The sequence below is a fragment of the Peromyscus maniculatus genome, chromosome 7 (genome assembly GCF_049852395.1).
Source record: "Peromyscus maniculatus bairdii isolate BWxNUB_F1_BW_parent chromosome 7, HU_Pman_BW_mat_3.1, whole genome shotgun sequence".
Taxonomy (NCBI): domain Eukaryota; kingdom Metazoa; phylum Chordata; class Mammalia; order Rodentia; family Cricetidae; genus Peromyscus; species Peromyscus maniculatus.
The window spans coordinates 36,765,683-36,785,082 of record NC_134858.1 but is presented as its reverse complement, the minus strand read 5'-3'; the positions used below and the strand labels follow the sequence as shown (position 1 = coordinate 36,785,082).

Sequence of the window (19,400 nt, the reverse complement as noted above, 5' to 3'; positions counted from 1 at the left end):
CCCATTTGCTCATGACACAAAAGATTTGTGCTTTGTAGAGTTGAGCCCCACTAAGAAAATACCTGTTGAATGTCATTAAGCTCCCTTTCTTCAGAAAGAGAGAAGGTTCTGGGAAATAGGGATTTCCTGCATCTTTGGAAGTTCAGGTAGCCAAATAGTATCTTGTCCTTAATGTTAATAACTGATTGGAAACCAAAATGGAACAGCTTCTTGAAGAGTCATGGAGGGAGACAGATCCAGAACCGGAGGTTGAGAAAATGATAGATACAAGCCTGGGAAGGACTCCATATGTGAAAGTTCAGACAGAGCTCTGTGGTTAGCACGACACCAAGAAAAAAGTAGTCAGGCCTCAGAGACAAGACCTTGTTCAACCTGAGGGCAGGCTACTTCAAGATTACCATCTTGGCTCTTCACCAGAGGATGAGAATAGAGGATGAGGATGAAAACAGTGCTGTTTGGAAGCCTCCAGGAAGAGATACAGATCTCCGGGTTGCTGATGTTCCCATAGTGGAAGCAGTAGTGGTGAAGTCTGAGCCCAGACAGGAGCTGAGATCAAGAAGCCTGGAATGCCTTTGGGAGTTCAGCATTCTCCCATCATCTGTAAGTGTGAGGAGAACAGACTTTCAAGCAGGAAAACCATTTAACACTTGAAAATACTGCTAATGCATGAGAACTTGTTTCCCAAGTCACACTATTGCTATAAAAAAGAAAAAAAAAAGTGTCCAAGTGGCCTATCATTAAACACTTGGAAATATTTTATTCTATATAGTCCTTTAGGAGAACTGAGGAATTGTCTCTGTAACTCATCAGATGTTTCTAGTAAATGATCCTTGAGTATTCATTTCATGCAATACCTCTTAATACTTTCACTTAGCCGGTATTCTCTTACCAATGCTGGAAAATCTAGAATGCAAAAAAAAAAAATAGTTGATTGTAATAACAACTTCTGTGTTGGTAAAGCAGAGTGAGCCGCAGTCACACAGGCTTTTGAGAAATGTCTTGGTTCCACCCTCTTAGTTATGCACTTCTGCTGATTTGCTTCAGGAGAATGCCTTCACAACCCTTAGCATGACTCCTGTCCTAGATTCTAGGGTGGAATGTTTGATCCTTTGCCCAGAGAATTTGAGGCCCTGGAGGTGGTGTATTGGTGGTTCATAAAACCGATGGTAGTAGGTGCTTACTGACTTCCCAATGTATATGCTGACCCTTTGAATTTTATAACAGTCTTTGTTTTTCACAACTAGAAACACCTGGGCTCTGGAGGACTGGAGAACAACAAGGATTTGCTCTTATTTGACATTTCCTCCCCCACTCATCTTTACAAATTTCTCAGAGGAGAATGAGCTTAAGAAATCACTCTACGGTGACTGAGTTTCTGCTGTTGGGGTTAAGTGAGGAGCCAGCTCTTCAGCTGCCCCTCTTCTGTCTCTTCTTGGTGATTTACATCGTCACTATGGTGGGAAATCTTGGCATGATGGCGCTCATCAAGCTGAACTCTCAACTGCATACCCCCATGTACTATTTTCTCAGTAGTTTGTCCTTTTTAGATTTCTGCTACTCGTCTGTTGTTACTCCCAAAATGCTGGTGGGGTTTCTAAGCAGGGATAAAGCTATCTCTTACTCCAATTGTATGGCTCAGCTCTTCTTTTTCTGTATTTTTGTCATTTCTGAATGCTACATGTTGGCCGCCATGGCCTACGATCGTTATGTGGCCATCTGCAGTCCGTTGCTCTATGCTGTCATCATGTCCCCTCGGGTCTGTTCTTTACTGGTGGCTGCTGTCTTTTCAGTGGGCTTCACTGACGCTGTGATTCATGGGGGCTGTATACTAAGGTTATCTTTCTGCAAATCCAACATCATTAAACATTATTTCTGTGACATCGTACCTCTTATTCAACTCTCCTGTTCCAGCACTTATATTGATGAGCTTTTGATTTTTATCATTGGTGGATTTAATATGGTAGCCACCAGCCTGACAATAATCATATCTTATGGGTTTATTCTGGCCAGCATCCTCCACATCCACTCGAAAGAGGGCAAATCCAAAGCCTTTAACACCTGCAGCTCCCACCTGACAGCTGTTCTTATATTTTATGGGTCGCTCATGTCCATGTATCTGAAACCTGCTTCGAATGGTTCACTCATCCATGAGAAAGTGACCTCAGTGTTTTATACTACAGTGATTCCCATGCTAAATCCACTGATATACAGTCTGAGAAACAAGGAAGTAAAAAATGCATTGGTGAAGCTTGTAAGAAGAAAAACATCTTCATAATAAATGTGCTTTATACTGAGATGAATTTATGTATTCCTAATCATGTCTATACTCTGATCCCTAAAAGCAATCTGAGCTGAGCTGAGGTTAGCTACATAACTATATTACAAATATTCAGATTACTGAATTACACATACATATGATTAACATGGTATAATATAGTAGATATGAAAGCAAGCAGTAGCATATATTTTAAATTTAAAGTTTCATATCATTACCAGAATTAAACATTTTATTTTTTAACCCTTGTTTTCCTAAATCTAGTCCAAAGAGGAGGAAAAAACACAGTGCACTGCATAGTCATTTAAAGAAAACAAAGCAAAACCAATGTATGATGGAATTCACCACAAAACATATTTTAACAAATATGGAGGACGTTTTCCTGTGTGTTTACTGTAAGGGGCTCATTAAAATCCAACACTCAATGTAAGTGTAGTTCTAGGATGAATGTTAAGCAAATAATCAAGTGAATATGACCTCAGTGAGAATACATGGCATCTGGTCATCCAAGCAGAAGACACAGCATATCAAGATTAGGAAATATTTAAATCTAATAAAAACATCATACTTTTTCCTCATCTTGAACAGTGTGTATGCAGTATTTTACTTCTTTCAGTTTGGTTTCTCTGAGATGACATTTTTTTCTCTATGCCATAAATTAGGCATCTTTAATTTTCAGTTCATAGTATGTTCTGAATGAAAAGTTACATTAAACAGTTTCAAGAATGAGCTTGTCAGAGTGAAAAGTAAAATGAGACACTGAATATAAACAGAGCTCATCTGAGCCCAAACAAGGTTGGATCGGAATAAGTGCACTGAAAAGGCATTCTGCATGTCTGGGGAAAAAACAAACAAAAAAAAGACTTCAAAAGGGTCGCTGCAAAACAGGGGATATAATTGTGGTGGCTGTGGGTTTCTGTGAAGAACAGCACCAGATCTGGCCTGGAGGTCATTCACTGATGTTCTGCATTCCAGGTAAGAATTGAGATAAGCTAAAGAAGGCATTCTCCAAGTTATTTATTACTTCAACGGCGTCAGTATGTCTGCAAGGAACTGATTTTAAAGGTTAAAATTAACCAGATCACAAGAGTTTGAAATCCAGGTGCACATGATTGCTGCCTGAAAAACCACATCTGTCAGGTCCATTTGTAGATCCCTCATCCCCCGTGTCTTTAAACTCATGATCAGGCAAGAGAGCCCACTGCATGGAGGGTGTGATGTATTTATTACAGCAACTCATTTATTCAGTTTGTGCTGAATGAAAGATTGAACACACCAGACATAAAGTATTGGAATAGTATGGGATATGTGATAGACAGGATCTTATTTTGATGGATGACATTAATAGCTAAAATGTCAGCAATTAAAGAGCAAACATTTTACTTACAGGCATAGACACGAATTTAGAAAAAACTGACTTATATGATTTTCAGTTGCCCAAGGATTTTAATCAGTACAACTGTGTAAATAAAGACATTTGGGATGAAGTGATAGTAGATGGAAAGGTATATTTATGCATGATCATCTGAGGGGCTGTTTGGATAAGTAAAACATGTTGCTGGTCAGCATAGAAATGTACAGAACACTTTCTAGGCTACTGAAATTATTTAAATCAGATTTAAATTAGGGATGGAAACATGTGTGGATTGAAACTTCTTATTGAATCAAGATTTATCATTGATTAGAAAATACTGTGTCCAACAGTGGTAACATTTGTACAATTAGAATAAATTTGTCAATAAGAAAAATATAAACCACAAGAGCTAGTTGAGTCTTATTTAAATAAAAGCAAAATTAGATGAGAGGCCTAAATAAGTGTGAAGTTTATACATGTGTGATTTTCCCTTGGGGCTGAAATAAATATGAACATGGTAGAGTTAGTTATCTGATTGTTCTGAGGAAACACACTTTAGGGTTAAGTAGATATTAGAATGGTAGGGTTTTACCTCTCTTAAAGGAAAAATTAGTTTTCTCCAATGGAGTCTCACTGAATATACAAACCACACCTAAGGGCAGGCCCCATGCCCAGTAGTAGACAGCCAACACAAAATGAACTCTGGTATTTTTGGAGGTTTTTTTTTTTTTTTTTTTTTTTTTTTTTTGTTTGTTTCATAATGCTTTGTCTGGGCATTTTTCTAGCTTACAGGTCTTTTGTTTACATATTATGTTTCCTGATTTTGCCTTTTTATAGGATTTCTGTGTGTGCAAATGTTTGTGTCTCTGTGGTTTTTTTTGTGCTTTTTCTTTGGCTCTATTATTTTTTAAACAATTTGTTTCTTTGTATGTTTTGCCCTATTCTGATTTTTATTTTCTTATTACTTTTTAGATGCCTGTTTGTTTTCTAATGAAAGAGAGAGAAAGAGCGTAGATTTGGGTTGGTGAGGAGGGGGGGAGTGTCTGGAAGGAGTTGGGGAAGGGGAAATCATGATCAGAATGTATTGTATGAAAAAATGTTTTCAACTAAAAATGTTAGGGTTATAGTGGTGGGATTAGGAATACCCAGGAAAGTAAATGAGAGGGTTTGCTGAATGTTAGACTGTCCCACAGACCAGATAAGAGGAAAGACAGTGCTCTGGAAGACAAACAAAGCTGATCTTGGCAGGTTTCCAGGCTCCAAACAGGCAGGCTTCCAGGCTCGGAACAGCTCTCTCCCCAGAGGAACACATTCGAGACATTGCTGACTTTCGCATGTTCTAATTCACTTACCTGCAACAGAGTAAATGGTAAGGATGCTCTCCACCTAAAAAGGTCTCCACCTATTCCAGGGAATAGACATGGAAGACCACCACATAGGCAAACAACTAACTACGATGGAATTAGGTCTCCACCTATTCCAGGGAATAGACATGGAAGACCACCACATAGGCAAACAACTAACTATGATGGAATTAGGTCTCCACCTATTCCAGGGAATAGACATGGAAGACCACCACATAGGCAAACAACTAACTATGATGGAATTAGGTCTCCACCTATTCCAGGGACTAGACATGGAAGACCACCACATAGGCTAACAACTAACTATGATGGAATTAGGTCTCCACCTATTCCAGGGAATAGACATGGAAGACCACCACATAGACAAACAACTAACTATGATGGAATTAGGTCTCTACCTATTCCAGGGAATAGACATGGAAGACCACCACATAGGCAAACAACTAACTATGATGGAATTAGGTCTCCACCTATTCCAGGGAATAGACATGGAAGACCACCACATAGGCAAACAACTAACTATGATGGAATTAGGTCTCCACCTATTCCAGGGACTAGACATGGAAGACCACCACATAGGCTAACAACTATGATGGAACCAAGGAAAACTATAGCTGCACCTTGGTTGCTGTGTCTGTCAAAAACGCCTCTTTGTGGTTAAACATCCTTGAAGCTGCAGTTAGATTGTTCCGGAAGCTAAAGCACTGGAGCATCCCCTACCCTGATATGTACAATAATGAAGGGCTTTCAACCTCAAGAATCCGACATTTTGTTTTTGACACAGTTTCCTGTAACCAATCTTTCTCTGTCCTGCCTGACAGCTACCAAGTAACGGCATGGAGACTTCCTATTAATTTTGAGTGCTCGGCCTTAGCTTAGGCTTGTTCCCAACTAGTTCTTATAACTTAAATTAACCCATATTTTTAAATCTACATTCTTTTATGTGGCTTAGTTACTTTTACTCTGTACTGCCCATTCTGCTTCCTCTCTGTCTGGCGACTCTGTCTTTCTTCTTCCCAGAGACCTCTCTATCTCCACAAGTCCCGCCTAACCTCTTTCCGCCTAGCTATTGGCCATTCAGCTCTTTATTAAATCAATTATAGTGGCACATCTTTACACAGTGTAAAGGAATATTCTGCAACAGTTTCCCTTTTGTGGAGATCATGAAAAAAAAAAAAACCACTATGAAACTAATGTCTGGCCCACCATGATTGAGACATGAACTGGGTCAACTCATCTTCCGAATGCTCCACCCTCCTCGTGAATATTCATCATGTCCCACAACACAGAATCCACTATGCGCTCCCTGCCTTGGGGCAGACCACTCCTTTAACTCCTTGCACTTCAGGCTTTGCTCAGTTTACCCATGAGGCTGTGCTTCCTGCCTTGGGGCAGCTCCCTTCAGTCTCTGGAGCTCCAGCTTAGTTTACCCACAATGCTGTGCTTCCTGAGTCCACTCCGTCTTGGGAGAGCTTCCTTTCCTTAGAGTTGCTTGTGCTGCTTTGCCAAACACACATGAGTTCGAATCGTCTCTGTCGTGACTGAAGTCATCCTTCAAGAAGACAAGAATCGAAGGACCCCGTGATGATACCACATAATCCTCACGATTATGACGGACAAAGTATTCCAATTATTTATAGGAAGCTGTTTTCTTTTAGTCTTTTTTAAAAAATTCTTTGAGAACTGTGTCCGGTGTATTTTGATCGCATTCACCTCTCTTCTACCTCCTTCCAGATCCACCTCCTTCTCTACCCACCCAACTTTGTTTTCTTTTCTTTTATAACCCATCAATTACAGTTGTGTCGCTCTTGTACTCTTGGATGTGTGGACTTCCACTGGAGTGTAGTCAACCTACCTGGGGTGACACCCTTAAAGAAAACTGGTTCTCCCTCTCCCAGTAGATATCAATTGTCAATAGCTCCTTAGCTGTGGATCATAACTATCTCCAGCTCGCTTCCTCTGTCACAAAGATATATGTATATGTATACATATACATATGTGTATATATATACATATATATCTGTTTATATATGTATACATATATACACACATTTATATATACATACAAACACACACACACATATATACATAAACATGCTAGCAGTTTGAGCTTTTAACAGGAGAAAAAATAGATTTACACATTAGCACAGCTATCTCTGAATATATCAGTATATGTGTGCAGCCACCTGTCATTCTCTATCTATCTATCTATCTATCTATCTATCTATCTATCTATCTATCATCTATCTATCTTTCTATCATCTAACTATCTTATCTATCATTTATCTTTCTGACTCTATAATCTACCTAGTATTTATTATTTTTTGGCTCATCTCTCTCTCTCTCTCTCTCTCTCTCTCTCTCTCTCTCTCTCTCTCTCTCTCGATAGCTCCCTACTATTACTGATGAGTTGAGATGCTCCCAAGATTTTTTTTTTAACCCAAACAAATAAGGTGAGACTTTGAAGTATCCTGGCTTTCTTCTTGTACACACCTTCCAGATACAATTCTCAGAAGGAAATCCCAGGCACAGAGGAGTAGTTTTGCTGCTTTGAGGAGTTAGATATCAGGGTTTGAGAAAGTGAAGGCTCTTTCAGTATTTGGTCCATCATATCAATGAGGAGAGAAACTGACCAGAGAAAGAGCTGCATGCACCAGTGAGCAGGGTTAAGCTAGCTTAAGTTACATAGCATGAGCCTGGAGAGGGAGAGGACATATGAAACTATGAGAATAGTAACTGCTGTGGAGCTGGAAGATGAAATCTTGCTAGTGCTTGTAGTGACCAGGTAGCTGTGCCAGATCCATTCACCCAGGGAACAGAGCAGAGATGATTTTGAGCAATTAGCATAATCAGAAATCAGAAATATTATGACAATAGTACAGCTAAATTTTCTGAGGAGTAAAGCCAGGGTAGACCTGTCTTTTAAAAACTGGACTTAAAACTCTTAATGGCTCAACCTCATTAGTAAATAACTTCCAAACATAACCGAAGTCTCCCTCTCCAGGATCATGCTATGTAATTTAAGCTAACCTAGCCTAGAACTGGTGATGCTCCAGTCCAGCCTCCTACGTGCTAGAATTACTTATGTGCATCACCATGCTTGGACCTTAAAATAAATTTAACACCCATTAAAGTAAGACAAGAAAATCTGAATATGAACCAGTGCAATGTTAACAATTCATGAAGGCCATTTCATGCAAGGAGCTGCATATTATATCTCATAAGCAAGGGAAAATTAATAGGAAATGGACAGAAAAAACAGATGATGGAATTAGGATGGGGGAACCATGAAATGGCTAATGTAAAAATGATGTAAGATTACAAAATAAGCTTGTAGAGGAAGCAATAAAAGCATTATAAATATCCCAAAAGGAGTGACATCAGTTAAACCAGCAAAGAAGGCCCACCCTACTACATGAACATTGAAAAGTTGCCCAAACTGTCAGAATCAACTTTGTTAGAATTTGGTCTGTAGTGGTCAAGTAAATGATGAACCAATAAAGAGGCAGATGTGGCTGTTCTTCAGCAATTAAGTACTTGCCTCACAGGCACTAAACCCTAGATTAACTTGCCAGTACTCCTGGGGCTTCCTGGTAGATGCTGAGTCTTTAGTTTGTGACCACACTGTGGGGCCCTAGTCCTCAGACCTGGAAGAAGCAGATTAGAATTTATTATAAAATAATTATATTTAAGTGACCTAACCTCTGGGGGCCACATGACAGGAGATACAATATTTTCCTCCCCTTTGCCAAAAGTAACAGAAATGTCACCACCCAGGGTACAATATAATTTGAGATTTGCATATGTAGGTTTTTGCCTGACTCAGGCAGATTATCCTCTGACATCCACAGATGTGGCATAGCATGAGTGTCCACATTGACAAACACATGTACAAGCATCACATGTGTGCACACATACATGTACACACACATATGCACACATATACATGCACATAATAAGAAAGTGTGGCAAATACAAAGACATTGAAAGCTGAACAGTTAAATCTGAAAAGAAAATCTTTTGGAGAATTAAAATATTCATAAGTAATATATATCTGAAATTTATTAATTTTATGTGTATAAGTGTTTTGTGTGCATGCATGTTGGTATACCATGTGTGTTCTTGGTTTCCATGGAGACTGAAACAGGGCAACCTCTGGAACTGAAGTTATGGATGGTTGTGAGCCACTATGTGGGTCCTGAGAACTGAACACTGGTCCTCGGCAAGAGCAGCAGGTGCTTTTAACTTAACCACTGAACCATTTCTCTAGCCTGGTACCATGGAGTTTTGAGAGCCATTTACAGCCCCCAGCAAGACACGTGTGAATAACTACAAAAAGAAGACTAAATTTTTATCTCTGACTGGTCTCTAGGATTGGCCAGTAGGAAGTGTGGCTGAGGGAGAGTAGCAGTGCCTACTGCAGAGTCAATCTGCAAAGACACAGATTTCTGCTGTTCTTAGAAACATATTTTCTTTCCTCTCACCCATCCTCCAACTCCCTGCTCCCCTTATCCTCTTTCTCTGTATTCTCTTGCTTTGGTTTTGGCTCTTGGCCATCAAGATCTTTGGCAAAACATCAGCTGAAGACAAACAATCAAAGATGTGAACAAATAGCAATTTGATTATTTCCAGACAAACAAAAGCCGGGGGATTTGCTGTCAGCACTCACCTGTCCTATGAGAAAGGATGGAGTGACAAGGAAAGAGACTAAATGTAAACATAAAGCTAAATGATGAACACAATATTTCCAGGGAAGTATTTCTGTAGATAACTACAAAATCCAGTATTGCTGTAGTTTTACAAATATACCTTTTACTATGTACAAGATTTAAAGACACATACATGAAAAGAACTGTAAATTTACCCTATCGAGTACAGAATATTTAGGGATGTAATTTGTCACAAAAATTTCTTTAAAAGAGACAGATATCTTTATATAGGAAGGTAGTGTTATCATGCTTTAGACATCAAATCTCTTTAACCAACTTGTTATACATTTGGGATGTTATTTATCATTTTGTGGTAATCATTAGGTAAATATCGAAAATGTTTATGAGAAGAGATGGCAGGGAAGAACCCAGAAGCAGCTGTGTTAGCTTTGCTTTGCCAGGGAAAAGTACTGCAGACAGCCAGCCTGCGGGGAAGCCTTATTTTGGCTCACACTTTCTGAGGCTACAGTCCACACTCAGCTCCTGCATTGTTCTTGGGATTCTGTGGCAGAACACCATGGTGGGGACAGCGCAATGGAGGAAAGCTGCGATATCATTGTGACCAAGAAGCAAAGAAAGAGGAAAAGGCTGAGGTCTTAACATCCCATTAAGGCATCTCCTCTAATGACTTCTTTCTGCTAGATCCCATCTACCAGATGTTGCAGTACCTCTCAATACACTGGAAACCAAGCCTTTAACAAATGCTACTTTAGAGAATGGTTACTATCCAAATCATACAGGACTTCATTAAATCAACTAAACACACAAAGAAACAGTAATTGTGGGAATGAGAAGCATAAAAATTACATAGCTTACTGATATAAAATGGAAGAATTGCAGAAAGCCTTTCATATCAGTAATCACTTTAAATGTAAATGAGTTAAATTGCCAAAGGCAGTGTTCCTATAGAGGATGAAGAAAGATAATATGATTTTTTTTTTGTAAGCTAGATCTCACAAATAGGTTAAAAGAGAAAGAACAGAAAAATAACTGATGGAAATAGAAACCAAGAACCAGAAGAGAGGCTACAGTTATATGAGACAGCATAGACCTTGAATGCAAGACTATTGTAGGAGATATAGAAGACTCATATATTGACCAAAGGGTCAATTTATCAAGCACCTATACCAATCACAGACAGATACATACCAAACAATAGAGTCCCAGAACATATAAAGTAAGAGAGTTTTATAATAGTATCTGGAGACTGCAAGCCACAATTTTGATAATGGCTAAACAATTTGAACATGGTAGATAAAAAGGGCATACATGTCACCTATATATAGGATCCAACTACAGCAGAAGACATACTTCTCTCAAATACATATAGACTGTTTTCCAGGATAAACCTTATTCTAAGTCACAAACAAATTTTAATAAAATTAATTCTAATTAACAGTGAATGCCTTAGTTAGGGTTTTTATTGTTGTAAAGAGACACCATGACCACGGCAACTCTTATAAAGAAAACATTTAATTGAGGAAGTGACTTACAGTTTCATAGGTTTAGTCCATTATTATCATGACCTGGGAGCATGATGATGGCATGCAGGCAGACATAATGCTGGAGAAGTAGCTGACAATTCTACACCATGCAGGCAGACAGGAAGGGAACTGACACTCTGGGTGGTATCTTGAGCATATATGAGACCACAAGGTCCACCTCCACAGTGACATACTTCATCCAACAAGGTCACACCTACTCCAACAAGACCACACCTCTTTTTTTTTTGAAGTAGACTAAAGCAGTGATTTTCAAAACACAGCAAGCAGAACTAGAACATCTGAATATTTTTAATCCTTCTTTACAGGTTACCTAGACCACTTTTGATTAAGAAAACTGTAGAAAGTTAGTAACTGCCACAAGCGGACGCCAGGTGGTGGCCCGTGTCAATTTTCCACAGAGTCCTGCTTTGGGGGGTATCTGAGTACTGCTCGGGGCTCTGTTCAAACTTCCTGGAATCACTCGTGGCAGATTTTAGTCCACAGGTCGCTTTCCCCCATATTTCTCTGTAAACTCTTCAGCATTCTTACAGATTTTTTTACGGTCCTTAGAGTATTCTTTAGCTAGGTCAGCCCGGAGTGGGTGCTCAGGCTGGGGGTTGTTCACCAGTGCTATGAGGGACTGGATTACTTGGTCGGTCTTGGTGGCTGGCTTCCAGTTTTCAGCACTAATAACCGGCAGACAGACCTGCCCCTTCTCATCAATGTTAGGGTGATAGATCTTGGTTTTAAATGTGATCTTGGGTGGTTTGAATGGATACTCTGCTGGAAAGTTGATTTCAATTCTAAAGGCCCCCTTGTCGTACGGAGGGTTGTCAGGAACAATCACCCTTGCCAAGTCAATAAATTAGCTTCATCAACCCGGATGTTATGGATGTTTTTCATTCCACATTTGCGGATCTCTTCAAGCTCCTTCATCTGTCTCCTGCTGGCTGCCATCTTGGATCTAAGACCACTCCTCTTAATAGTGCTCTTAATGGCTCCCTTTGGGGGCCATCTCCCCCCCCCAGGACACCACAGTGTATTCTCTAATTATAGTGGAATAAAACTAACAGTGAACAATAATAAAAAATTGAAAATGAAGAAGATGTGGGAATTAAACAGTGTATGTCTAAGTACCTGCTGTGTCAAAGAAGAAAATGAAGGGAATGAAGATGTACTTTGAGATGAATAGAAAACAAAACGTAAGATATGTCAAAGTTTATAGGATGATGTAAAATTTAAATTTATGTTGCACATTAATAAACAGGGAAGTCCTATCTGTACATCCATGGAATTAAAAGCAGTAGCAGAAGAGAAGAAGCAACAAAGGTTTGACTGAGTAGATGAGACCCAGGTAATAAAAAGCAACAGTCTCTGGCCCCAGTCTGCTTGGGGGAAATGAACAACCCAGAAAACTATAAAGAAAGCTTTGTGATGATGGCTGAGAAAAAAGAGAAGACAATATAAAAATAAGGAAGGAGGAGGAAACCATAGCATAAAACTTGAAAATAGAAGAGAGGCTACTGGGGTGGGGTGAGAAACCAGGGCGGGAAGGGGGATGCAGAAAAGGAAAGGGCAGGAGAGAAACAGCAAAGATTTTTTTTTTTTTTTGTAAAATGCAGTAATGAAACCTAGTTCTTTGGAAACTAAGTTTTCAAAATTAGTTTTTTTAACTTCAAAAATTTCAAACAAAATTAAAAATGTGTAATTTTTTTCACTTGACAAATTGTCATTCATCAGTGAAAGACCACTTTGCAAAGCACAAAGTGAAATATGAGAGATTATAAAAATTATTAATAGCACAAATATACAGATCCCTATGATAGCATGAAAATCTTAGTGAAATGGAATAAAATACACACTTAAAAATGTGTATCAACTTCAATAGTCCTGATAGCCCATCAGGACAGTAGGAAACGTCAAAGTGAAAAGGCCAATTTTTCAATGGATAGAGCCATAAAGCCCTGACACTGAATCAGTCCCACATGTATGTGATTATAGAGCTGTCTCTTCAATGAAAAATGTAAGTAGGTCTATAATTGCTATATCCATACTGAACAAGCACAAATTCTTTTCTTGCCATTATTTCCTAAATAAATTAGAATAGTAACTACTTACACAGGATCAACTTTGATCTGACTGTATATAGTATAAGCAATTAGAGATGTCTGACAATACACAGGAGGATATGCACATGTTATAGTAAAAGAATATGTCATTTATATAAAGACCTTGAGCACCCAACACTTTTTGTACCTGATGGGGTCCTGGAACTAAAGCCTGGTAGATGCAAAGAGGCTATCCTAACAACCCCAAGCAATAGTTAAAAAAAATTTAGTTCAAGGGGCTAGAGAGATGGTTCAGTGGTTAAGAGCACTTGCTTTTCTTCCTTAAGACTCAGGTTCAGTTCTCAGCATGGCTCTCACTCATCTGTAACTCCAGTTCCAAGGAAACTGATACCCTTTTCTGGCCTCTGTGGGCACCAGGCACACACATGGTGTATAGAAATACATTCAGAAAAAACGCCCATATCCACAAACATTAAAACTAGTATTAACTAAACATAATGTTGAAACTAAAACATAATCCAGAAAATTTAGGGTATGTTTCTTTAAATAATATATCAAGATTTATTTCATATGTATTAATTACATTACAAAATAGTGATATTTTCATGCTTCCAGTATCTAATTTGAAATAAACCAGTGATTAAAATCCACATTTTAGTACTCTATTAATAAAATAATCTTATCATAACAAAGAAAAAATCCATATTTTACATTAGAGTGAGAAGTACAAGACAAAACTATTTGATATCAACATTTCTATATAATGTTTTTTGTGATTAAATTTAATTTAAAACAGGTAAAAAAACACAGCTAAAGTGTGTTATTTTAAAGGTAAATAATGTTAGGTCATACTGATAATAGAATTGATAGAATTGTTAATAATCAAATCAATATTATTGTTTATAACAAACTCAAAGTTATAAGATTGAAAAAGAAGAGAGTTTGGAAATTTAGTTTGTTTGTTTTTTTTCCCAGAAAAAAAATACAAGCTAAAACAAAACAGATAGCTCTTTAAGTTAAAAAAAAAAATCTAAACTCTTGTTAGATTTAACTGGGAAATAAAAACCTAAAAGGCAAAGCTGGACAGAATATACAAGTGCATGCCTGCCTGCAATTGAATCAGGTCCTCTGGAAGAGCAGCCAGTGCTCTTAACCACTGAGCCATCTCTCCAGCCCCGACTTTCCCTATTTCTGAGAGATGTTTCTAAGATATCAACATGCTTAAGTGTTTTCTGCAGCAGAAAATTGACCTTATTTACATGCATTGAATTCCATCAGTTATCTAGATAACTTTTAAAATCTTCTACAGGGATAATGGTGCAAAATATAGTGCTTAGAATGGAGTTCACAGTGGTTAGAACATCCATTCATGTATAAGGACCTGGCTTCAACCACAGCAACCAAGAAAGTAAAGCCATATTGAAGTGTATTTGTATTAGGTAACTAGACTTCTTTCTTTTACGTTATTTGTTGGTATTACATCATTAATCCATTCAGTAGGTTGGTGTGGTTAATAATCAAACACAAAAGAAATATATGAAGAAAAGATTTTTGAAAAAAAATCATGAAAATTTTATTCACTGAACTATGGAGCTGTGATGTGGAGGTGCTGGAGTGTAGCTAATTTATCCTTCAGGGATGGTTCATGTGGGTCACTGCTCTTCCTTGCCTTTGTCCCTGGTGTGGTCCCCAGTGACATTTAGCTGAGGATAGCATGGGAGGTTTTCATGCCCCACAGCTGGCATTTACCTCTGCTTTGCCAAAACCCCTTTGCAATAGACCTTCAAGTCCTGAAGCTCTCTTGAGGGCCTGCTGCAACATTTTGATCCAAATTTATGCCTCACCAATTTCTACAGTGATATGTGGGAAGCCGCAGGTGAGTGAATCACAGCTGTTTAGTGTATTAAGATTTCCCTCATTCATTCGGAGGGTTTGAACCTGCGATCACCCACTAGAAGAGCACACTGAAGGCTCCAGTTCAGGCTGTGCTAAGTGACTCTGGAGACTATGTGTCATTGCCCTTCTCTGGGTCATCATTCTGAACAATTTCATAATACAGTGTTTGTGTGTGTGTGTGTGTGTGTGTGTGTGTGTGTGTGTGATATCTATTTTCAGGATGAAAAATAAGATTGACATTACTGTTTCTCTTCAAATAGAAATGACTGTTTGCTAAAATAGATTTAAGTATTTGTGATGTGACTAGCTAATTTAAATCATTACTTAAATTGAATGTTCAAATGCCACAGGTAGGTGACACCAAAGCCAAGATTTGATTTTCTGTCTTCCTTTTCAAAAATCCTCATTTAAATCAGGAACTCCTTAATCTAACGTTTAGCTGGAGCACAACCTGCCCTTGTCTACTTATCTCCACTCTTGTCCAGATTTCTTTTCCTGGTCCGACATTTTGACTGTATTCCTGCCCTTGTCTACTTATCTCCGCTCTTGTCCAGATTTCTCTTCCCGGTCCGACATTTTGGCTGTATTCCTGCATATTCTCCACTGTTGAACACTTTCTTAATCTCTCTTCTCTTTGAAACTGAAACTCACCATCTCCGACCCTCTTTCCACAACCAACTATCCTCTCCAAATTGCAAGATTTAGCTATGCACATGCTTGTGTTCAAGATGCTGGTGGTTAACCTTCTTCTAGGCAATAGGCTAAATGCCTTTTCTATATTATCTGATTTCGTGATTAACCCCCTACAGAGCAAATGTTATTTCCACTCTGCAGTTTTGAAAACTGCAGGGTGGACCTCAGTGCTAACCCTTGGCAGAGCCAATCCAGAACAATTAGGAATGTTTGCCCAGATGTTCACAACTAATTCAAGAGCCAGCATTCTTACAGTTAGCGTTGCCTCCAAGGCAGTGTGAGCTTCCCCGTGAAACCTGCTGATGAGGGTCAGCAAATGCTACGGTTATTCAGAGCCCAAGGCTGACAGGAACGGAGGGCCTGAGGTGCAGGAAACAGAGTCCAGTGTGCTCAGGTAGAAGTGGCTTCTTCCCTGATAGAACTTTACCTATAATCCTGTATAAATAGTTATCAGTTATTAAATTTATTCCCGATTTTTAACTTACAAAAATGATGATTTCCTTACTTTTTCACCCAAAATATGATCTAAGAAGGTAAAGAACGTGGAGGCATTATTACTATTTCAGCACTGGGTGTCATAATGTTAGTGGACAGCCTTGAGTGATCTTGAACCTCTCTCACCAACGCCTATCTTACAAGTGATGGGTTACAGCTGCGCCTCTCTATGCTCAGTTGTGTTACTCTTCTGGTGGCCAGCAGTCTCTACACAAAGGATTCAGAGAAGGAACTGCTTGCTGAGTAAAAGAAATAGATACTTCACACATGTGTGTACAGGATTACACACAGAAATGTGTGTAATCAAGACAAGTCAGTTCAGATCTGAGTTCTACACTCACATTTCTAAAAATAAGACATTACAGTGAAGCTCGATGGAGTCTAGGGAGGTTTCAGGTACAGTGAAGCAGTAATTCCTTTGCATCCTGTTTTAGTCTAATCTGTAACAGTGAGTTACTTTTGGGCAATTTCCTTTTTAGGCAATTCAGCCCTCAGCCTACAGATTTATGTAAATATGAATTTATATTTCCACTGACTATGCAACCAGGATAGCTGCAAGTATGGCCCAACACATTTATATTTGTTATTTGTTGACACAATATCATGCTACAGTTTTCAAAGGCTGGGCAGCCCTGGTAGGCAGAGGTTGGAAAAACTCAATGCCTTACATTTGTTTTCCATATTTGGCCTTATTTGATACTTAAAAGAGCTCAGTGAGGCAAACTGCGTATATTGTTATGATTATCATTTTACACACAGGAAATCTAAAGAGAAAATTAAGTACATTTTACAGGGCCACAGACATTTGAGTGTGAAGCCAGAACTAGAATTCAAGTTTTGTGATATAGCTTCCATTGACCCATCATTGTAGACTCCAGGCTTTCCAGCCAGGTGATCTGACATGTCTCTTTCCAGGGTACTAGTTCACAGGGTACTAGTTCATCCTTGCCTAGCCTAGGCTTTAGCCTTTTTATTCCAGATCTCCTTCCCTTTTTCTTTTGTTCTTTTTATTTTTTGGTGAAAACAGTACAGTTTTTTTCCACAATAGGTTTATTAACATACGTTTCTTCCAAAAGTATGCAATAACTTCTTTTTTTTTTACATTCTTGCTGACTTTTGCCTTTTTTTTTTTTTTTTTTTTTTGGAAATAGCCATTCTGACAGGAACGAGGCAGTATCTCATTGTGGTTTAAATTTGCCACTCCTTAATGATTGGTGATGTCAGACATTTTATTCATGTGTTTATTGGCAATATGTATGGCTTCTTTTGAGAAATCTTCATGGTGCTCTTTTACTTTTTTCAGTCAGATTAATATTTTATTGCTATTGAGGAACTCAATACCTACAACATGATGATTATATATAATATTTAAGGAACCAAGAAGAAAGGCTTATCATACAAATAGAAGCACACATGTGTAGAATGGAGACCCTTCATTGAGGAGCAGAGCTAGGGTTCAAGCGAAACCAAGCAGGAGACAATTTTACCTTCTCACCCTGTCATATTCCAGAGCAGACATGTGAGCAAGAATGAATCTCATCTGGCAGTTTATCGGTATGAGATACAACTAAAATACTCATTAGTGCTGGTCTCCACCTCTACTCTTGTGATTCATCTCTGGAGTGATGAAGTAAGATTCATGGGAAAGGGTGGCATGATCAAAGGGGGCACAGGAATAGAGCCTACTTCACTAATGCTGATGATTCTCCCACAAACCCTTTCCTTTTGGAATTTATTGATATCATTTTTTGTGTTATGTAGATTTTTTTCTGATTTGGAAATGACAGTCTGCATTTAAAATGTTGCAGGTTGGTAGAATGACAAACACTCATTGTTTGATGACATTTGAGACTATGGATCATATTATACATTAAATTGACATCATTTGTCCATCAGTTTAATTAGCAGCTGTTATGAATTTTGTAGGTGACTAAAGATATACAATAAATGAAATACATTGTTTCTTCTTGACATTTTACGTGTAATGACTGTATTTAATTCCCAGATTTTTTTAGTGTGACGTATTTAGCCAAGAAAAGTAATTTCTTGATGTCAGAAAAATCATACTAGAAGAATCTGTAATCTGCCCAGCAAACGTCACAGAAGACCTTCATTAGAATGATTTTTTTTAGGAATGGAGAAATCAATACATGATGCAAGAGATGGATATAGACATTAAATTGAAGTGATCAAATATTAATGTGGCACAGAAGAGTAAGAATGGAGGGAAAGAAAGAGAGCTGCTAGAGAGATTAGCAGAACATTTCACCTCGGGAAGATGGGAGGGAGGTACAGAAAATGTGTGCTCTTCTACACTGTGTGCTAGACACATTTGGCAATGTATGGCCAGAGCCTTCGTCGGTAGAAATCTGTTTTCAGATGTAATGTGGCAAAATGATACATACTTATTTCATTAAAAATTATGGATTAGGAACTCATGGTTATTTTTTTTAAACAACCCCAAGAGCAGATATGTTCAGTTTCTTTTGTGTTCTAGATATAGATGCCACTTCCTAGTGTTTCCACGGGAAGCCAGTGTACAAAACATTTTCTGTCATTTCATCTGACTCCTGACTTCTATGTGTTGCTTAGAATACCTTCATATGTCAATGTCATAATGATTTCTGTGTTTGCTTCTACAGCATTTAGTTTACATGTTATTTAAATTAAAATGTTTAATCCAATTGGAATTCACTTTTCATGTGTAATACACACACTGACTTTTTCCTAAAAAATGGATATGATGGAAACCTTCTTTAAGGAGTCTGTAAACTTTTGACAATAAACTTCAAGCCCTAGTTTTATGATGTATTTACTTCCCAAAATATAGTATGTAAGTATTTATTTTTAGTTTTGATGTATTTTATTGAAGTATATCAATGGAGTTTATATGAAGTTTTCCATGACTATTTATTGAAAACGTTAAGGGGTTTAACCCTTCCCCAACAAGAACTTCAGCAGCACTCATGATAAAAGGAAAAGTTATTTAATGAACACAAACCCCAAGCTTCTTCTCTAGGAGGTTCAGTCATGAGCAGAAACATGCCATGCCTCATATAGG

General features: G+C 38.2%; 1 protein-coding gene and 1 pseudogene across 1 annotated transcript; one reads left to right on the top strand and one right to left on the bottom strand.

Annotated features, from left to right (window-relative positions):
• Window positions 1–1,339: 1,339 nt before the first annotated feature.
• Or8d4 (olfactory receptor family 8 subfamily D member 4) lies at window positions 1,340–2,275 on the top strand. The gene has a single exon (XM_006981223.3). It carries the CDS (start codon window positions 1,340–1,342, stop codon window positions 2,273–2,275), a length of 936 nt encoding a protein of 311 aa, XP_006981285.1.
• Window positions 2,276–11,477: 9,202 nt separating this feature from the next.
• Window positions 11,478–12,143, bottom strand: LOC102914852 (ubiquitin-conjugating enzyme E2 L3 pseudogene; annotated as a pseudogene).
• Window positions 12,144–19,400: the final 7,257 nt, after the last annotated feature.